The 22,650-nt window shown below is 41.2% G+C and overlaps 1 protein-coding gene across 2 annotated transcripts in view; it reads left to right on the forward strand.

The window, feature by feature from the left end:
- Positions 1 to 22,650, forward strand: part of ANO9 (anoctamin 9) — a 233,973-nt gene that overhangs the window by 43,041 nt on the left and 168,282 nt on the right. For both annotated transcript variants that reach the window (XM_053720509.1, XM_053720508.1), the window contains exon 8: positions 18,123 to 18,208. In XM_053720509.1, the coding sequence (XP_053576484.1) occupies positions 18,123 to 18,208 (86 nt within the window). The remainder of the gene's footprint in view (positions 1 to 18,122; positions 18,209 to 22,650) is intronic.

Below are 22,650 nucleotides of genomic sequence, written 5' to 3' on the forward strand. Positions count from 1 at the left end.
GGTAGTTATAAAAAGTGTATAAATAAAACAAACCGTTATGTGTAGGAAACTAAATGACAGTACCAACTTATTGTCTGGTATAGTGCACTATAGCGAGGGTAATGCCTCCTGAATTTACTATCAGGGACTTAAGATTGGGGTAGCAGCAATATATCAATCTACTGTTTAGAACAGATTAGGCAGTACCAGCTCCCACACTCAAATTCCTGCCCTTCCAGCCCCAGGCAGCAGCGGTTGTAATTGCTATTATGAAAGAGGAAAAAAAAAAAAATGACTCAAACTAATTCATTCATACATAAAGAGAGCTGGCCACACTCTCTATAGGTTGTTTGATTAGGAAGCCGAGTGCAGGAAACCCACTGTGTATTCGTGTGACAAGAATAGCTGTTAACAGTGCTACATCTCTGAGTTACCTTTATAAAGCAGAGATCCAATCAACCCCACGAGACCAACACACAAACCAATATGTACCCTATAATATAATTTATACAGTTATGCATCGCCCGGGGCTAGCCAAGGAGAAAGGGGGAACTAAGGTATCTGTTCTCAACACCAATTAGCAGTACGGGAGAGTATAGTGCAGAGCAGGCATATATATAACAGCCACCAGTATGTTTAGGTAGCATTTACATCTTTTGTCAATATGTCCCCATTAGTTCTACACCTAGTAGCACAGCAGGAGGGTACAAATCCCCTCAATTTTAGACGTTGGTCTTCATGGATGCAGGTTCCTCAGTTATATCTGTACTAAAGTCACTTGAGAGTCCAGCAAAGTATCTTGGCCATGTGGCCTTCTGCTAATGCAGATCCGTCACTGTGAATAGGTCACCACATTCACCCAATGCCGGACCGGGGGCCGCAAGAGGAGTGCCAGCACACTTCTGCAACTTGATGTATGAGCAGAATACGCCAGCTTTCTTCCCAACCCTGTTGAGACAAGTGCACAGTACCCCACCCTAGTACTGAGTTCTGTTGTGTACTCACATGGACCCTCTGTAGTGGAGCGGTAGGTTGCGGTAACATGGGGATACGTTCCTGAGAGTGTGCTGGCATCAGGTCACAGTGCGGTACTTGTCTCTTCATATGATCCGCCCAGTGATTCTCAGTTGCACCTATATACTCAATTGGCGGGGGAAAATATCCCACACGATAGAATCTCTGCCCTGGGGCTCGTGTCCGATGGTGGCAATAAAGAAGGGTTCTCTTGGAAGGCTGGGGATGCTTCAGTATTCTGTGGTTTCTGAACTCCCTTATGATCCCCCTCAATCTCATTACCACGCATACGTGCCGATCGGATCGTGTAGAGCAAAGCGTCCAGCCTCTCACATAGCCCCCGCGCATAATCTTCCAGCAGTTCCCTTACCGCATCAAAGGTTATTTGTGCATTCATGTTAGCAAGCGCTGCAACACACAGCAGGCAGTATATTACAACATAAGCTCAGGGTTCAGAAGTCGTCTTTAGTTTCAACGGTCAATCTTGCTGACTGTGTTAGCAATCCAAAATGGCGCCTCAGTGTGTGGCGATCAGCTCCGGCGTAACTGCTCAGCTTAGCACAAATCATTCAGTTTCCCAGATGGTTGCAGCATTCTCGGGGTTCCTTCCTGCAGTGTCACCCTTCCATGTAGTTATTTTTTCTGTTTCTTAATGTGAATAGGGTTTACTTGAATATTGTTTGCGCAGAGCTCCCTGATCATGCGGCCATCTCTGTTGCTGGCCAGCTCCGCCCCCCATAATATATACTTTTAACCTCTGTGATTATCTTGTATCTAAGCCTCTTCAAACTGCCCCTTTTTTAGGTTCTTTTGACAGACTTGCAGTCTAGCCAATCAGTGCCTGCTCCCAGATAACTTCTCGTGTACGAGCACAGTGTTATCTATATGAAATACGTGAACTAACACCCTCTAGTGGTGAAAAACTGTTAAAATGCAATCTGAAAGAGGTGGGCTTCAAGGTCTAAGAAATTAGCATATGAACCTCCTAGGTTAAGCTTTCAACTAAGAATACCAAGAGAACAAAGCAAAATTGGTGATAAAAGTAAATTGGAAAATTGTTTAAAATTACATGCTCTATCTGAATAATGAAAGTTTATTTTGGCCTAGACTGACCCTTTAACGCACCGCAAACAGTCCATTTGCACAACCGCAAACTCCCCATTTGCACAAGGTTGGATACCAAGCTAGCCATGTCCCGTTCCTTGTCCTCACTGATATCATTGAAGGTCTCTTCCTCCACCCAGCCACGTACAACACCAAGGGTCCCTGAAAGGTGACCACAAGCCCCCTGGGATGCCTGCTGTGTTTGGTTTTCCACCTCCTCAAAGCCACCTTCCTCCTCTGACTCCTCTTCTTCAGACTCCTCTCTCTGCGTTGCCACTCTCTGCGTTATTATAAGGTGTGTTAAGTAGTATTATTTCTATCAGTTTAATCCCTGTTATGTCCCCTATCAGGGGACGTGTATATGGCATCGATTTTAGGAACCGGGAGATGGAAAAAGATGCTTGGTCGGTCCTCCTACTTCAAATTTGGGGCACTGCGCGTGCAATCTAATGTGCCACCAGATACGAGTGGTGTGTTAAGTAGTACTATTCTTATCAGTTTAATCCCTGTTATGTGCCTTTTTTTTGGTTTGGTTTTTGAAGCCACAGTGCAGCACCAGAGGCCAGAAAAATTAGGCATGTACACATGCCTGAAAAATTAGGTATTGTTGCAGCCGCTGCTGTAGCAGCAGCCAGACAAATTTATGTTTGTTTCCCAGGCAGAAAGTGCCCTAAAACATTGCGGCTTGAACCCTAGTTGGTGGCGGATAAGTCACGCAAGTCATCCGACATTTTTAGCCCAAGGCAGCTCATCTCATCAGGCCTTTTTTAGTCGAATGTATCGCCCACTGTCAGTCCCTTCGGGATCCATCCCTCATTCATCTTAATAAAGGTGAGGTAATCTAGACTTTTTTGACCTAGGTGACTTCTCTTCTCAGTGACAATACCTCCTGCTGCACTGAAGGTCCTTTCTGACAGGACACTTGAAGCGGGGCAGGCCAGAAGTTCTATCGCAAATTGGGATAGCTCAGGCCACAGGTCAAGCCTGCACACCCAGTAGTCAAGGGGTTCATCGCTCCTCAGAGTTTCGATATCTGCAGTTAAGGCGAGGTAGTCTGCTACCTGTCGGTCGAGTCGTTCTCTGAGGGTGGACCCCGAAGGGCTGTGGCGATTAGTAGGACTTAAAAAGCTCTGCATGTCCTCCATCAACAACACGACTGTACAGCGTCCTGTCCTTGCCGGCGTGGTTGTGGGAGGAGGAGGATTACTTTCTCCTCTTCCCCTGTTAGATTCCCGTTGTGCTGTGACATCACCCTTATACGCTGTGTAAAGCATACTTTTTAATTTATTTTGGAACTGATGCATCCTTTCCGACTTGCGGTAATTCGGTAACATTTCAGGCACTTTATGCTTATATCGGTGGTCTAGTAGCGTGGACACCCAGTACAGGTTGTTCTCCTTCATCCTTTTTATATGAGGGTTCCTCAACAGGCACGACAGCATGAAAGACCCCATTTGCACAAGGTTGGATGCCAAGCTACTCATGTCCCGTTCCTCGTCCTCAGTGATCTCACTGAAGGTATGTTCTTCCCCCCAGCCACGTACAACACCACGGGTACCAGATAGGTGACAACGAGCACCCTGGGATGCCTGTTGTGGTTGGTCTTCCTCCTCCTCCTCAAAGCCACATTCCTCCTCTGACTCCTCTTCCTCACAATCCTCTTCCAGCGTTGCCGCAGGTCCAGCAAGCGATGCTGATAAGGCTGTTTCTGGTGGTGATGGTGACCACAACTCTTCCTCTTCATGATCATCTACGGCCTGATCCAGCACTCTTTGCAGGGCACGCTCCAGGAAGAAAACAAATGGTATGATGTCGATGATGGTGCCTTCGGTGCGACTGACTAGGTTTGTCACCTCCTCAAAAGGACGCATGAGCCTACAGGCATTGCGCATGAGCATCCAGTAACCTGGCAAAAAAATTCCCAGCTCCGCAGAGGCTGTCCTAGCACCCCGGTCATACAAATAGTCATTAACGGCTTTTTCTTGTTGGATCAGGCGGTCGAACATTAGGAGTGTTGAATTCCAACGTGTCGGGCTGTCGCAAATCAAGTGGCTCACTGGCATGTTGTTTCGCCGCTGGATATCTGAAAAGTGCGCCATGGCCGTGTAGGAACGCCGGAAATGGCCACACACCTTCCTGACCTGCTTCAGGACGTCCTGTAAGCCTGGGTACTTATGTACAAAGCGTTGTACGATCAGATTACAAACATGTGCCATGCACGGCACATGTGTCAACTTGTCCAAATTCAATGCCGCCACCAAATTTCTTCCGTTGTCACTAACCACTTTGCCAATCTCCAGTTGGTGTGGAGTCAGCCACTGATCCACCTGTGCGTTCCGGGCGGACAGGAGTGCTGGTCCGGTGTGACTCTCTGCTTTCAGGCAAGTCAACCCCAAGACGGGATGTGGAATAGTAACTGGGGAGCTGGGGGGTGCCGTTGATGTGGAGCAAGACGCAGCAGCAGAAGAGGACTCAGCCGAGGAGGTTATGGAAGAGGATGGAGTAGGAGGAGTAGAGGAGGTGGCAGCAGGCCTGCCTGCAAGTCGTGGCGGTGTCGCCAACTCCTCTGCAGAGCCACGCATTCCAGCCATAAACAGGTTTACCCAATGCGCAGTGTAGGTGATATACCTGCCCTGACCATGCTTTGCAGACCAGGTATCAGTGGTCAGATGGACCCTTGCCCCAACACTGTGTGCCAGACATGCCATTACTTCCTTTTGCACAATCGAGTACAGGTTGGAGATTGCCTTTTGTGCAAAGAAATTTCGGCCTGGTACCTTCCACTGCGGTGTCCCAATAGCTACAAATTTTTTGAACACCTCAGACTCCACCAGCTTGTATGGTAAAAGCTGGCGGGCTAAGAGTTCAGTCAAGCCAGCTGTCAGATGCCGGGGAAGGGGGTGACTTTGTGACATTGGCTTCTTACGCTCAAACATGTCCTTGACAGACACCTGACTGTGGGCAGATGAGCAGGAACTGCTCAAGGCGAGACACGGAGTGGCGGATGGTTGAGAGGGGGCAAGGAGGACAGCAGTGGTTGACGTGGCTGAAGATGCTGGACCAGGAGGAGGATGGCAGCTTTGAGTTTGTGTGCTGCTTGTACTCATGTGTTGATCCCATAGGCGTTTGTGATGCGCGATCATGTGCCTTCGCAAATCAGTTGTACCTAGGTGGGTGTTGGACTTCCCACGACTCAGTTTCTTTTGGCACAGGTTTCAAATGGCATCGCTGTTGTCAGAGGTAGACACACAAAAAAATGCCACACTGCTGAGCTCTGCAATGACGGCATTCTGGTGGTGGCAACAGCATGCGTTGATTGGCGTGCTGTCTGGCTGACTCCGGGTGCTGATGCATGCTGTCTGACTGTGCCACTAGCTCCTTGCGACGACCTCCCCCTCCTTCCAACTCGTCTCCTCCTCCTCTCTATCTCCCCATCTGAACTTTCCCCCTCTTCTTCTTCTCTTCTAGCGGGCACCCATGTGACATCCACGGACGCATCGTCATCATCAACTGCTTCACTTGTATCTGACAACTCAACAAAGGAAGCAACAGCAGGTACAACATCATCATCATCACACCGTACGTCCATGTGTGTAATGCTGCCTGACTGAGACATATCCCTGTTATCTACATCCTCTGGCAATAATGGTTGCGCATCACTATCACTCATTTCTTCCAACTGATGTGTAAATAACTCCTCTGACAGATCAAGTGAAGCGGCTGTGATGCTAGTGTTGGTGGGGGCGGCAGGCGGGCGAGTGGTAACTTGAGAGGTGCCCAAAGCTAAGCTGGAGGAGGATGGTGCGTCAAGGTTCCGAGCGGAAGCTGTAGAAGATTGGGTGTCCTGTGTTAGCCAGTTAACTATGTCCTCAGAACTGTTCGAGTTCAGGGTACGAGGCCTCTGAACACTGGGCATTATTCTAGGGCCAAAGGGAATCACAGCACCACGAACACGACGGCCCCTGCGGCGTGGCCTGCCTCTGCCTGTCATTTTTTTTCGATTAGTGGTACTATGCGTGCAAGCTACTGTGACAACAGATATGAGTGGCACTGTGCACTGGCAGAAGTTGGCAGAGTAGACGCTGTAGGCCTGACACACACGCTTGCAGACAACTAACTGCTATTCAATCTATTACAGTCAAAATTGTTTTTAAATCTACACTACTGTTACACCAGATATGAGTTGCACTGGGGTGACACTGTGCCCTGGCAGGCAGGCACTGAAACGCACACGTGTGAAGGAAACTGACTGCTATTATTTAACACAGTCAAAAAAGTTTTTTTTTTTTAAATCTACACTACTGTTACACCAGATATGAGTTGCACTGGGGTGACACTGTGCCCTGGCAGGCAGGCCCTGAAACATACACGTGTGAAGGAAACTGACTGCTATTATTTAACACAGTCAAAAAAGTGTTGTTTTTTTAAATATACATGACCTTTTTATGTCGTCAAGCTCCAGCCCCTTAAACCAACAAACACCCAATACCAACCTTTCAACACCATCATAAATAAAAGACACCAGACTTAGCTATTGGTATAAAATGGCTGCAGCCGTTTATTCAATAAATAACCTTGTAAAAAACTTTAATGACAATAAATAAAGTGCAAATAACTGTAAACATTTCACACCTCAAAAACAAAACAGTGGTGCTAGTCCTTCCTGCTTTTCCTAACTTTTACTATGGCCATAGCTCCTTTAACTGGACCCAACCGTGCAAGTGGTTGGGCCAGTAAACGATCATACATCTAAGTTTTCTAAGGAATGCCTTGCCCTTAGAAAACCCCCATCTTGAAATCCCCCCATGGGAATTCAAAATACCACCACACTTCACAATTGGCCATAATATTCTGTAAATTAAGGGCTAGCACCCCCGCCTTCCAACTGCGACAAAACCTAAAACGACAAATAAAAAACACTCCTCTCAAAATTAAAAAGGGGGACGGGCAGGAGGGGGATGTTTTCTCTATCACAAAATTAACAGTCTGTTGGTTTTCCCGCTCTGCATGCCCTTTTAACACCTCTCCTACGGCTCCTCCTATAGAACCTCCTATCTCCACATAAGGGCCTCTTCCTCCCAGGTCACAGCTCCATCCGTCAATGGCCTGCAGCCTACAGGAGCCACTCTACTGTTACACCAGATATGAGTTGCACTGGGGTGACACTGTGCCCTGGCAGGCAGGCAGGAACTGAAACGCACACGTGTGAAGGAAACTGACTGCTATTATTTAACACAGTCAAAAAAGTGTTTTTTTTTTTTTTAAATCTATACAACTGTTACACCAGATATGAGTTGCACTGGGATGACACTGTGCCCTGGCAGGCAGGCACTGAAACGCACACGTGTGAAGGAAACTGACTGCTATTATTTAACACAGTCAAAAAAGTGTTGTTTTTTTAAATCTACACTACTGTTACATCAGATATGAGTTGTACTGGGGTGACACTGTGCCCTGGCAGGCAGGCACTGAAACGCACACGTGTGAATTAAGCTGACTGCTATTATTTAACAGTCAAAAAAGTGTTTTTTTCTTTTTAAATTTACACTACTGTTACACCAGATATGAGTGGTGGCACTGGGCAAGTGGGCACAGTATACGCTGTGAGCCTGACACACACGCTGGCAGGCAGGCAACTGCAATTAGATTACACAGGAAAAAAAAAAAAAAAGCAGACTGATGTTCTAGCCCTAAAAAGGGCTTTTTGGGGTGCTGTCCTCAGATGAGTCCTTCAGGACTGTAGTGGACACTGAATACACTAGCCTAGCTATCGATTTCTCTATTAAATCAGCAGCAGCTACACTGTCCCTCCTCTCACTAAGAATGCAGGGTCTGGGAGGAAGGGTCTGCTGCTGATTGACTGGAATGTGTCTTCTGACTGTGAGGTACAGGGTCAAAGTATTACTCAATGATGACGAATAGGGGGCGGATCGAACATCGCATGTGTTCGCCCGCCGCGGCGAACGCGAACAAGCTATGTTCGCCGGGAACTATTCGCCGGCGAACTATTTGCAACATCACTATTTGTGATCCATCTCAGGACTGACCTTATCTGAGTCCCTTTGAAGATTTATGATGCCACTGTCCTGTCCTGTGTCCTTTTTGAAGCTTTATGACATTTGATTTTCTGTCCTCAGGAAGGAGAGCAGGTCTCATCTGTCTTATTTACATTGGATGGTAGCCTTTGATCCTTCTGTACATGCCTTGGTAGAGTTGCTTGATATTATCTCTTGGAAACTAGTTTATTCAAAAGGGTAAAGCTTTCCTTACTATAGCAAAATGTGATTTTTCAGTTATACAGTTATTACATATATTTTCCAGTTATACAGTTATTACGCATGTTAACACTACAACAGTGATAACTTTTGCTAGAAGCATTTTTGCCATCACTTGTATATTACAAATGTTTCCATTCAAAAATCTAATTTATCTATGTGCATTTAAATATATATCTCAAATGGTGTCAGTGGGCATTGCAGAGTGTATAGCACATGCGCAACATAATGAGTATTCCAAGGAGACATCTAATATTTGTAGTAACAGTTTTGCACTATATCAATTTCCTTTGACTGTTGACTCAGTTGTGTCTATTTTTTGTTGATAGTTAGTATTGGATTGTGCCAATGTCAAGAACATCATATAGGGAGCTACAAAGCAGTAAATTATCCCCATTGGCAAGACTGGAATTGGACCAGTGGCTTATTTAGGTTTTGTGCTGCCCTAGGCACCCCCAGTTTTAGGTCATTTTTGGCTATAATATTTTTTGCTCAGGGAGTAACGTGTTTTTTTGTTTTTTTTATGGCATTTCTAAAGTAAATGTTCACCAGGGCTTGCAAAATACTTGCATACACACATACACATACATATCTATATATTGCTGCAATATACATAAAAAACAAACGGATTTCTTGAAACATTACTTCTCCAAATAGGGGAAAAGGGGAATAGGGGAAAAATTACTTCCCTCTAATCTGCTGCCTTAGGCAAGTGCCTTGTTTGCCTAGGCCAAAATACGCCGCCAGATTTGGACCCATAGCTAAACTCATCTTGAGAGCAGCAATGCATTACTGGGAGGTAGCTAAACACAATGGTGAGCCAATGAGAAGGCTTATATGTGCACACAACAATCACCTGCTAGCTCACAGTAGTGCATTGCTGCTAACAAGCATATGTACATATGCTTTTCAACAAAGTATACCAAGAGAAAAAAGTACATTTGCTAATAGAAGTAAATTGACCCATGAACATTTAATTTGGACTTTCATGTTCCTGTAAAGGGACACTAAACCCATTTTTTTTTCTTTCGTTATTCAGTTAGAGCATGCAATTTTAAGCAACTTTCTAATTTACTCCTATTATCAATTTTTTTCGTTCTCTTGCTATCTTTATTTGAAAATGATGCCATCTAAGCTTTTTTTCTTGGTTCAGAACTCCGGACAGCACTTTTTTTATTGGTGGATGAATGTATCCACCAATCAGCAAGGACAACCCAGGTTGTTCACCAAAAATGGGCCGGCATCTAAACTTACATTCTTGCATTTCAAATAAAGATACAAAGAGAATAATGAAAATTTGATAATAGGAGTAAATTAGAAAGTTGCTTAAAATATCATGCTCTATCTGAATCACACAAGAAAAACATTTGGGTTCAGTGTCCCTTTAAGCTCAAGAAAATACATTAAAAACTATGTTATAGCAGAAATCATGTTTCAAATCATTTACCAGTTAGTACTGGTGGTAACACAAGTAATCACAAGTCCTGAGGTTTCTGCTGCCTAATTGTTTTTCAACAGCACTAAACCCTCAGGTAAGTAAAAACAAAAATCACCAAGTATCATATTGTAAATTCTAAATGTGAATCTTGAACTTAAAAGGATAGAAACAATCTAAAAAAATACATTGCAGACTTAGAAAAAGATTAGAGAAGGGCCACAGAACTAATAAGGGAAATGGTGAATTTAAGCTATGAGGAGAGGTTAGCCAAACTGGGTCTGTTTTCTCTAGACAAAAGGTGCTTAAGAGGTGACATGATTATTTTATATAAATATATTCAAGGACCATATACAGAGTTGGCAGAAACTCTGTTTATTCCAAGAACATTTTGATGAGGTCACAATGTAAGGCTGGAGGAAAGGAGATTTAATCTACAGCAACTTTAAAAGTTTTTTTTACTATAAGAGCAATACAATTGTGGAACTCGCTACCTAAGGAGGTAGTGAATGCCAATGACTTAGATATATTTCTGGATAGAAACAGAATTCATGTATATTAATGCTTGTGTTAAATAGGTCACATTTTTAATCAAATTTATTTAAGCTCCATTGGAGCTTCTTTATAGTAAATCAATAAGATCTGTATACGTTTTGCTTGATGGACTTCTGTCTTTTAACCTCATCTCCTATGTTACTATGTTAGAAAGGTCAAAATTTGAGAGGTCAAAGTTTTCTTGAATCAGACAGAGCAGCAGTTTTATTAGACTTTACAGATTACTTCCTTTCAAATTTGTGGACAGTCTATTTATATGCACACCTACTGAGCATGTGCAAGAGTTCACCTGATACAGGGTGTCAGCAAATTGAAGTGAATTTTAAAATTTGTCAGAAAAAAATTACTTCTCGTTTTTAAATGTGCGTTTGCATTGTAATTTTATTTTGTACTCGCTAATTATGCAATTCTACTGTATATAATGCAATGCCTTTAAAATGGATAGAAGGTTCAACACTGAAATTTGTATAATTGTATTTTAATTTTAAGTAGGAGCATTTATAGAAATATACTTCCATTGCCAAAAATGCTTGTAGTAAAATGTATTTCTATTTCAGTGGCATATGCACATATGCTACGTGTGACTAGAGGATCGGGATACAAACACTATATCTATGTCATACAAGCCACTGCTGACTAACAGCTAGATTACGAGTTTTGCGTTATGAGTGAAAAAGCATTGTTATGCTTCATAATGCTGCTTTTTCCGTAACGCCGCTATTACAAGTCTTGTCGGTATAGGTGTACACCTTTTTGGCCGTCACGCAACGTCAGTACCGCACTTTAAAAAAAAAGTCATTTTTCAATGGGACTCCCATAGCGCCGGTATTACGAGTTTGCCTGGGAGGCCAAAAAGTGAGTGGTACACCCTATACTGACAAAACCCGTACCGCCATCTAAAGTCAGTAGTTATGAGTTTTACGTTACAAATCTGTAACATAAAATTCATGACTAAACTGCTACAAAGTACACTAAACACCCATAAACTACCTATTAACCTCTAAACCAAGGCCCTTCTGCATCGCAAACACTAAAATAAAATTATTAACCCCTAATCTGCTGTTCTGGACATCGCCGCCACTAAAAAATGTTTATTAACCCCTATTCTGCCGCTCCCCAACATCGTTGCCACTAGAATAAACCTATTAACCCCTAAACCGCCGCCCTCCCACATCGCAAACACTAAAATAAAATTAACCCCTAATCTGCCGTCCGCCCACAACGCCGCTATAATAAATCTATTAACCACTAAACTGCAAGCCCCCCACAACGAAATATACTGAAATAAATTATTAACCCCTAATCCTAACCCTAAGCCTAACACCCCCTAACTTAAAGTGAATGTAAATTTTCTGATAGTTGGTATTCACTACTAATTCACAAACACTTCGTTAGTTAAACCGCTATATTTTTTTTTATAAATGTTTTTGTTTATATAATAATTTTATATTATAACTTAGCTCCGTTTTTGCGAGCAACTCCTCCCATCCTCTACTTCCTTGTTTTCTAGTCCCTGATGTAAAGAGCGGTCCCGCCCGCTCTATTACGTATCTTAAAAGCGTGGAATACTAAATTTGCGCATGAGTGTCTACGCGCGTCCCCGTGGAGTACTAAATTTGCGCATGCATTACAGAATGAAGATGGTATTATTCTATACCAGTGACTATCTGTGTAGCGCATGCGTGTGTCATGGATGCGCTTTGGATCCGAATAGCTCTTGTAGTTAAAAACGCATGTGCAGAAGCATTGCGTGACGTTGCAGTAAAGGGGCTGAACACCATGGGGTGCAACTGCGGATTAGAAGACTGCAATGTCAATCACTTGTGCATTGATGGACAAAATGGCGGGCGGAGGAATCACGGCTAATAATACTTTGTCAATAGATTGATTTTGTGAATTAGGATGCGGTATAAAAAAAAAATCATGAATTAAAGTCCTATTTATTTTAGTAGATGCATAATATGACGAAGAGTGATAGTCTTCACTTTACATTCACTTTAAATATAATTAAAATATATCTAAATAAACCTTACAATTATTAACTAAATAATTCCTATTTAAAAATAAATACATACTTACCTGTAAAAAAAAAAAAAAAAAAACTAAGCTAGCTACAATATAACTAATAGTTATATTATAGCTAGCTTAATTTACTTTTATTTCACAGGTAAGTTTGTATTTATTTTAACTAGGTAGACTAGTTAGTAAATAGTTATTAACTATTTAATAACTACCTAGTTAAAATAAATACGAAGTTACCTATAAAATAAAACCTAACCTGCCTTTCACTAAAACTAACCTTACAATAAAATGAAATTAAATTAATAAAATACAATTTACTAAATTACAAAAAATAAAAAAAGAAATTATCAAAAATAAAAACCAATTACTCCTAATCTAATAGCCCTATCAAAATAAAAAAGCCCCCCCCCCCAAAATAACCCCCCTCAACCTACACTAAACTGCCAATGGCCCTAAAAGGGCCTTTTGCAGGGCATTGCCCCAAAGAAATCAGCTATTTTATCTTTAAAAAAAAATACAAACACCCCCCCAACCAAACCCCCCAAATAAAATCCTATCTAAATAAACCTAAGCTAAACATTGCCCTGAAAAGGGCATTTGGATGGGCATTGCCCTGAAAAGGGCATTTAGCTCTTTTACATTGGCCAAAACCCTATCCTAAAAAAAAAAAAAAAACACCCAAAAATCCCTTAAAAAAAAAAAAAAACCTAACACTAACCCCCGGCGATCCACTTACAGTTATCGAAGTCCGGACATCCATCCTCATCCAGCCGGTGAAGTCCTCATCCAAGCGGCAAGAAATCTTCATCCATGCGGCCTCTTTGATCTTCATCCACCCGGCGACGTCCTCATCCAAGCTTAAAGAAGTCTTCATCAAGACAGCATATTCTATCTTCATTCATCCTGCGCGGAGCGGGTCTATCCTCAAGACATCCAGCACGGAGCATCCTCTTCTTAAGGTCGTCACTGGAAAATTAAGGTTCCCTTTAAGTGACATCATCCAAGATAGCGTCCCTTACATTTCTATTGGCTGGGGCAATGCCTCGCAAAAGGCTCTTTTAAGGGCCATTGGCAGTTTAGTGTAGGCTAGGGTTTTTTTTATTTTGGGGGGCTTTTTTTATTTTGATAGGGCTATTAGATTAGGAGTAATTCGTTTTTATTTTTTGTAATTTAGTGTTTATTTTATTTTTGTAAGTTAGAAAATTGTATTTTAATAATTTAATTTATTTTATTTTAATGTTAGTTTTTAGTGTAAGGTAGCTTCGGTTTTATTTTACAGGTAACTTTGTATTTATTTTAACTAGGTAGCTAGTAAATAGTTAATAACTATTTATTTACAAACTAGTCTACCTAGTTAAAATAAATACAAACTTACCTGTGAAATAAAAATAAAACCTAAGATAGCTACAATATAACTATTCGTTATATTGTAGCTAGCTTAGGGTTTTTTTTTTTTACAGGTAAGTATTTATTTTAGTTTTAAATAGGAATTATTTAGTTAATAATTGTAAGGTTTATTTAGATTTATTTTAATTATATTTACGTTAGGGGGTGTTAGGGTTTGGGTTACGTTAGGGTTAGTGTTAGATTTAGGGTTAGGTTTAGGGGTTAATAACATTAGTATAGTGGTGGCGACATTGGGAGCGGCAGATTAGGGGTTAATAACTGTAATGTAGGTGGCGGCGATGTTAGGGGCAGCAGATTAGGGGTTAATAACTGTAATGTAGGTGGCGGCAATGTTAGGAGCAGCAGATTAGGGGTGTTTAGACTCTGGGTTTATGTTAGGGTGTTAGGTTTAAACGTAACTTTTTCTTTCCCCATAGACATCAATAGGGCTGCGTTTATGGAGCTTTTGTTTCCACGATCGCAGGTGTTAGGCTTTTTTTGCTGACTCTCCCCATTGATGTCTATGGGGAAATCTTGCACGAGCACGTAAAAGCAGCACTTGATTCGGTGCGATATGGAGCTCAACGCAAGCATATCGCCCGCGCAAGCTTGCTTTTTTAAAACCTGTTATAGCAGCGCTATAGGGAGGGGAAATAACGCCGGAAATGTTGCGGTTGTTAATTTCCCTATAGCGCTCAAAACTCGTGATCTATCTGTAATTGAGCAGGCATGGTGTTTGATTACTGGTGCACAGGCTTTCACAGGATATGTGCATATGCCGCTGAAAACCAGTTATAACTTTTACTGGAAGCATTTTTGCTAATGGAAGTATATTTCAAACATGCTTTTCTTTACAATTTAAATGCACCCATGTACGTTTCAGTTTTTATCTTTCTATCCCTTTAATAAATGCACACTCTTAGGGGAAATCTTGTAAAGGGCTGTGAAATCCCAAAAAGTTTTTTTCTGATTCAGACAGAGCATTCAATTTTAAAAATAATGGACAACATTCTTACAAAACTGCTGCCTTATAGTGCTCCAGAATTACAGCAAATTATCCAACAGCAATTAAAAGGACACTAAATTCAAAGTTAAACTTTTATGATTCAGATAGAGCAGTAGTTTTAAGAGACTTGCCAATTTACTTCTATTATCAAATTTACTTTGTTCTCATGTTATTTTTGGTGAAGAAATCTTTAGTTAGGTAATGTGAACATTTCAGGAACAGTACATGACAGGAAACACTGCTGCCACCTTCTGTTCTTGCAAATGTGATGGGTATTTTGGGAAATGAGATGGACATGAGATTCAGGTGACGAGTGATCAGGAAATGGAATGGAATGGAATTCAGGTGATGAGTATTTGAGAAATGAGATGGACAGTAGATTCAGGGGACGGTATTTGGGAAATGAGATGGACATGAGGTTCAGGTGACGGGTATTCAGGAAATTAAATGGAAAGTAGATTCAGGTGATGGGTATTCACGAAATGAGATGGACACTAGATTCAGGTGATGGATATTTGGGAAATGAGATGGACAGTAGATTCAGGTGACGGGTATTCAGGAAATGAGATGGACACTAGATTCAGGTGACAGATATTTGGGAAATGAGATGGACAGTAGATTCAGGTGACGGGTATTCAGGAAATGAGATGGACACTAGATTCAGGTGACAGATATTTGGGAAATGAGATAAACAGTAGATTCAGGTGGCTGGTATTCAGGAAATGAAATATACAAAGAATTCAGGTGACAAGTCTTTGGGAAATGAGATGGACAGTAGATTCAGGTGATGGGTATTCAGGGAATGAAATGGACAGTAGATTCAAGTGACTGGTATTTGGGCAATAAGATGTACAGTAGATTCAGGTGACTGGTATTTAAGATATGAGGTGGACATAAGATTCAGGTGACTGGTATTTGGGAAATGAGATGGACATAAGATTCAGGTGATGGGTATTAGGGGAATGAGATGGACATAGGATTCAGGTGACGGGTATTCGGGAAATGAGATGGGCATAAGATTCAGATGACCGGTATTTGGGCAATGAGATGCACAGTAAATTCAGGTGACCGGTATTCAGGAAATAAGATGGACATAGGATTTAGGTGATGGGGAAATGAGATGGGCTTAAGATTCAGGTGACCGGTATTTGGGCAATAAGATGTACAGTATATTCAGGTGATGGGTATTTGGGAAATAATATGGACAGTATATCCAGGTGACGGGTGATCAGGAAATGAGATGTACAGTAGATGCAGGTGACTGGTATTTGGGAAATTAGATGGACATAAGATTCAGGTGATGGGTATTAGAGGAATCAAATGGATAGTAGATTCAGGTGACTGGTATTTGGGAAATGAGATGGACATATGATTCAGGTGACCGGTATTTGGTAAATGAGATGGACATAGGATTCCGGTGACTAGTATTTGGGAAAAGAGATGTACAGTAAATTTAGGTGACTGCTATTCGGGAAATGAGATGGCCATAAGATTCAGGTGTCGGGTATTTGGGAAATGAGATGGACAGTAGATTCAGGTGATGGGTATTCAGGGAATGAAATGGACAGTAGATTCAAGTGACTGGTATTTGGGCAATAAGATGTACAGTAGATTCAGGTGACTGGTATTTAAGATATGAGGTGGACATAAGATTCAGGTGACTGGTATTTGGGAAATGAGATGGCCATAAGATTCAGGTGACGGGTATTTGGGAAATGAGATAGACAGAAGATTCAGGTGACCGACCGGTATTTGTTGCTGTTTTTACTGTTTTTCAATAGCACTCTTTAATTATTGGTTTTGTGATAAATGGCCTTATACTTAACTCGTGCCAGTCCTGTTTTAGTAATCACAATCCAAATTTGTTATACTTAACACATTTTTGGCGCTATTTTTACTTGGCGAATTCCACATCTAAAAGGACTTGATAACCCCCCAAACAACATTTATCAAATCCTTACGGTGTACCCAAAATGCTACCTGCTCAGTCAATTAAAGTTAAAGTAATTAAAATTACGTTTACACTAATAAAAATTATCTGAATCAATAACTCATCAAACACACATATTCACGGCACTAATAATGCCCTGTTCAGATCTATTAGAGAGATACACATAGGTTGAATGCACACGTCACCTATTGGTGTCACTACCCAAAATATCCAGAACCTTCAGCCTGTGATGTAATCGCTGAACCCACAAATCAGCATTGTGTTTGTCCTTAATCCTGCGCATTTGGGTTTTGGATTATGAAATTGGAAGAGTTATGATGAAGATAATTTTCCCTATGAGTCAACATGTAGCAGCCCTATATGGGGGGGGGGGGTAAATAAATAAAGCCAGGAAGGCAGACTGAGGCAGTTATTACCCCTCAGACAGCTGTCATTCTAATTGCTAGTAACAAATGCATGTTCTCAGTGCTTGACAAACCCAGGAGCCATGTAGCCACTGGCTCCTAGAATTTTACCCCTGGCTCCTAACTTTTTGGGTTATTCTCCATATTTCTATATAAAAATACCACTGACTGGCTCCTAAAAGTATGGCTGGCTCCTACATTTTTAACATTTTTTTTGACCCCTGCATGTAACGATAACATAAAACCTTATTAAACTATATTTTAGGGGTGCAGTGATTTGATAATCTTTTGGGTGCATTTATTTTTAAGGAGCATCTTTCCTATCATATGTGGAGATATATAGTTATGCAGAAGGGTTTATCGTAGCACAAACATGTCTGAACGGTACTTTCCTATGTGTAGCACCTCTGATCTATATGTTGTTATTAATAAGTTATTTGTGCCTGCCTAGGAATGGCCACCTGCTATGGGGTTGTGGTTTACTGCCTTGGGTTTTATCACCTACATAGACTTTTTGGATTGATTGTAAAGGCAACTAGAACCGTAGACCATTTTATATGACTTGCTGGCATTTTGCTTGATCTTACCGAGTATGACATCATTTTATATAGTGATGTTGCAATGATACAGTCCTAAATTGGTACATGTTGTGATGTCACATACTAGATTCATGTCATCTTTTGTTATTACTTGATGTAATGTCATTTTTGTACAGTGATGTTATGATATATTATATGTAATCAAATAATGTTATGTAAATGTGTTGTGATGTCATAAAAATAAGGTTGTGTGTTATGATATCACAGTTCTGTAGTGCACCATGGTGTGATGTCACGTATATTACCAATGTGATGTCAGCTTGTAAATCAATGGATGCCAAATTATTCTGTTTTTACTGGTGAGATGTCACATTGCAAAAATTGATAGTATTGGTAGTATACAATTCTATGTTGTCACATATAGTGGTTTAAAATTATCATCACTCTCTTAGCTGAAGGAAGGAGTTGGATGTGAACTTCAGAGAAAATGGATCAATTGGCGTACTTGTTTGTGCACACAACCAGTGAAACAAATCAGGTAATCAACATAAGGTATTAATTGTCCTAGTGCATGTATATGGATCTGTACATATTTATGGGTACCAAATGTTTAGAAGCAATAAATCTTGTCACATTCCACAATTTTGAAGTACGTAAGTTTTATCTTAATGGTATCACAATCCTATGAGATTATGTTTTACGTGTTGGACAGGAAGTGACACCTATTATTTTCACATATGGGGGCATATTTATCAAGCTCCATATAGAGCTTGAGGCCCCTTGTTTCCGGCGAGCCTGAGAAGTTATGAAGCAGCGGTCTAAAGACCGCTGCTCAATAACTTGTCCGCCTGCTCTGAGGCGGCGGATAGAAATCAACCCCATCGAATACGATCGGGTTGATTGACACCCCCCTTCTTCAACTGAAGATAAAAATAAGTTGTTTATAGTTTTATGAAAAGGGGTATCCCTGAGCTCTTTATATACATAAATATAAGAGCGCTAGAAGAAATAGCGAGAATTTTTTTTTTTCTAGTTACAAATAATTGTAGAAACTACATATTGTCATCTCCTTTTGACTTTTTTCATAATGTATATAAGAATATTTGCACTGTAGATGAGAGATGTTATGTATGACCTAGAAAGTTTAGACAAAATTATTTCTACTTTATTCTGCAAGATTATTTTATGGCGTAAGAGGTATGTTGCTGATTCTGCCAGTAGATGTTCTAATCCTGCCAGTAGACAATCTAATCCCGCCAGTAGATGCTCTTATCCCGACAGACAGTCTAATCCTGCCAGTAGACATTCTATAATCCCGCCAGTAGGCAATCTAATCCTGTAGATTGTCTACCACCAGATTGTATTTATTCCGCCAGCAGACTTTCTTATTCCACTAGTAGAGACGTTCTAATCCCACCAGATGATGGTTATTTTATGGGAAAAGAAGTAAAGTATTACTGGACAAAATTCATAAGTATTTTAGATGTCATCCTGTATTTTTTAATGGCTATAATGTCTTTACAACTAACTCTACAGGCAAATGGAAGTCACAATTAAACTTTCATGATTCAGATAAAGTGTATAGTTTAAAAAAAAAAAAAAACTTTCTGATTTTCTTCTGTCATCAAATGTACTTTGTTCTAATCCCGCCAGTAGATGTTCTAATCGCACCAGTAGACATTCTCATCCCGCCAGTAGATGTTCTCATTCTCATCCCACCAGTAGACAATTTAATCCTGCCAGTAGAGACGTTCTCATCCCACGAGTAGACGTTCTCATTCTCATCCCACCAGTAGACAATATAATCCTGCCAGTAGAGACGTTCTCATCCCCCAGTAGACAATATAATCCTGCCAGTAGAGACGTTCTCATCCCCCAGTGGACAATATAATCCTGCCAGTAGAGACGTTCTCATCCCGCCATATGATGTTGTTTATGATGTTTATGAATTTTGTCTAGTGATACTTTATTTCTTTTCCAATAAAATAAGTATTTTAGATGTCACCCTGTATTTGTAATGGCTATAATGTCTTTACAACTAACTCTACAGGCAAATGGAAGTCACAATTACACTTTCATGATTCAGTTTAAAAAAAAAAAACATTTTAATTCTCTTCTGCTATCAAATGTGCTTTGTTCTCTTGGTATCCTTTTGTAGAATAGTAGGTAGTGTCACAGGCGCCTGCACGTGTCTTTTGCTTCTATGGCAGCAATGTCTGCAGCAATGTTTGTAATAATGCCATACAAGATTTCAGATACTGCTGACATAGAAGCTAAAGACACGTGCACGCTCCTGTGAGACTACCTAGGTATACTTTTCTACAAATGAGACAACATGATAATAAAAATAAGTGGTAAAGTTGTTTAAAAGTTTATACTCTACCGTTTTTAAAAGAGAAAAAAGAAAACTAACAATCAAAAAAACCTTTCTAATTTTTTTGTCATCAAATGAATTAAAGGAACCCAAGAAAACAAAGTACATTTTGATGACAAAAGAAAATTAGAAAGGTCTTTCTCTTTGTTAAACAGCGGAGAATAAAGTTTTAAACAACTTTACCACTTATTTTTATTATCATTTTTTATGCTTTATCTGCAATCTTGTGTAACATTATTACAAACATTGTTGCAGACATTGCTGCCATAGAAGCTAAAGACACGTGCACGCTCTTGTAAGACTACCTACTCTTCTACAAAGGATATCAAGAGAAAAAAGCAAATTTGATAATAAAAGTAAACGAGAAAGTTGTTTAAAACATCATACTAATGCAAGCTTAATTTGCTATCCCAGTAATATATCACAGGTAAATTGTGCTTAGTCCCACTTTTATGGTCACTCAGGGAGAAGGTGGGCACAGTGTTTTGCATTGCACATCTGGGTGTTTCTCTGTGTTACAGGGGGGTATTTTAGGGAGAAGGTGGCCCTGTATTTTGCATTGCACATCTGGGTGTTTCTCTGTGTTACAGGGGGGTATTTCTGGGAGAAGGTGGCCCTGTATTTTGCATTGCACATCTGGGTGTTTCTCTGTGTTACAGGGGGGTATTTTAGGGAGAAGGTGGCCCTGTATTTTGCATCGCACATCTGGGTGTTTCTCTGTGTTACAGGGGGCTATTTCTGGGAGAAGGTGGCCCTGTATTTTGCATTGCACATCTGGGTGTTTCTCTGTGTTACAGGGGGGTATTTTAGGGAGAAGGTGGCCCTGTATTTTGCATCGCACATCTGGGTGTTTCTCTGTGTTACAGGGGGCTATTTCTGGGAGAAGGTGGCCCTGTATTTTGCATTGCACATCTGGGTGTTTCTCTGTGTTACAGGGGGGTATTTTAGGGAGAAGGTGGCCCTGTATTTTGCATTGCACATCTGGGTGTTTCTCTGTGTTACAGGGGGCTATTTCTGGGAGAAGGTGGCCCTGTATTTTGCATTGCACATCTGGGTGATCCCCGGTGTTACAGGGGGTATTTCTGGGAGAAGGTGGCCCTGTATTTTGCATTGCACATCTGGGTGTTTCTCTGTGTTACAGGGGGTATTTCTGGGAGAAGGTGGCCCTGTATTTTGCATTGCATATCTGGGTGTGTCTCTGTGTTGCAGGAGGTATTTTGGGGAGAAGGTGGCCCTGTATTTTTCATTGCACATCTGGTTATTTCTCTGTGTTACAGGGGGTATTTCTGGGAGAAGGTGGCCCTGTATTTTGCATTGCACATCTGGGTGTTTCTCTGTGTTGCAGGGGGTATTTTAGGGAGAAGGTGGCCCTGCATTTTAAAAATTAGAATCTGTGAAAAGATCACAAAACAGAGGGCGCCTCCTAGCATAACACTGTGATGGCAAGGAGATGAATGGATATCTTGTGTTATTAGTATAACTCACAAGAGTGGCAGCAAACTATTGTGCTAAGTAGAGTGTACTGGGATCTCTCTTGTGTCCCAGCTCACTGGTGACCCTCCAGGGATCAAGAGTACACCAACTCCAGGTGCCAACTCCAGATAGGCTCAAAAAAGGTCAGGCTTCCAATTTGTTTAAAATCGGTTTATTAAAATCAAATATTAAAAGCTAAGGGTGCACACACTCACCCAAAGTGTATATAAAAGATTAAAATGCAGATTGCAACGCGTTTCTCACCTGTGCTAGCTGTTGCATCAGGCATTTCTCTATGATGTCCTATGATTTACATTTTACTAATGTGCATTCCTTTGCTTTGATATGCCACTGATTTTATTTATTGTTCCTCTATCTGTTGTCTCATTATCTGCGCCCCCTAGAGTTGAACACAATAGTGTTATCAACAGTAGGTTTATCTATAGGCCCTGTATTTTGCATTGCACATCTGGGTGTTTCTCTGTGTTACAGGGAGGTATTTTAGGGAGATGGTGGCCCTGTATTTTGCATTGCACATCTGGGTGTTTCTCTGTGTTACAGGGGGGTATTTTAGGGAGAAGGTGGCCCTGTATTTTGCATTGTACTTCTGGGTGTTTCTCTGTGTTACAGGGAGGTATTTTAGGGAGAAGGTGGCCCTGTATTTTGCATTGTACTTCTGGGTGTTTCTCTGTGTTACAGGGGGGTATTTTAGGGAGAAGGTGGCCCTGTATTTTGCATTGCATATCTGGGTGTGTCTCTGGGTTACAGGGGGGTATTTTAGGGAGAAGGTGGCCCTGTATTTTCCATTGCATATCTGGGTGTGTCTCTGTGTTGCAGGGGGTATTTCTAGGAAAGATGGCCCTGTATTTTGCATTGCACATCTGGGTTTTTATCTGTGTTACAGGGGGGTATTTTAGGGCGATGGTGGCCCTGTATTTTGCATTGCATATCTGGGTGTGTCTCTGGGTTACAGGGGGGTATTTTAGGGCGATGGTGGCCCTGTATTTTGCATTGCATATGTGGGTGTGTCTCTGGGTTACAGGGGGGTATTTTAGGGAGATGGTGGCCCTGTATTTTGCATTGCACATCTGGGTGTGTCTCTGTTGCAGGGGGATTTCAGGGAGAAGGTGGCC

This window comes from Bombina bombina, chromosome 7 (genome assembly GCF_027579735.1).
Source record: "Bombina bombina isolate aBomBom1 chromosome 7, aBomBom1.pri, whole genome shotgun sequence".
Classification (NCBI taxonomy): domain Eukaryota; kingdom Metazoa; phylum Chordata; class Amphibia; order Anura; family Bombinatoridae; genus Bombina; species Bombina bombina.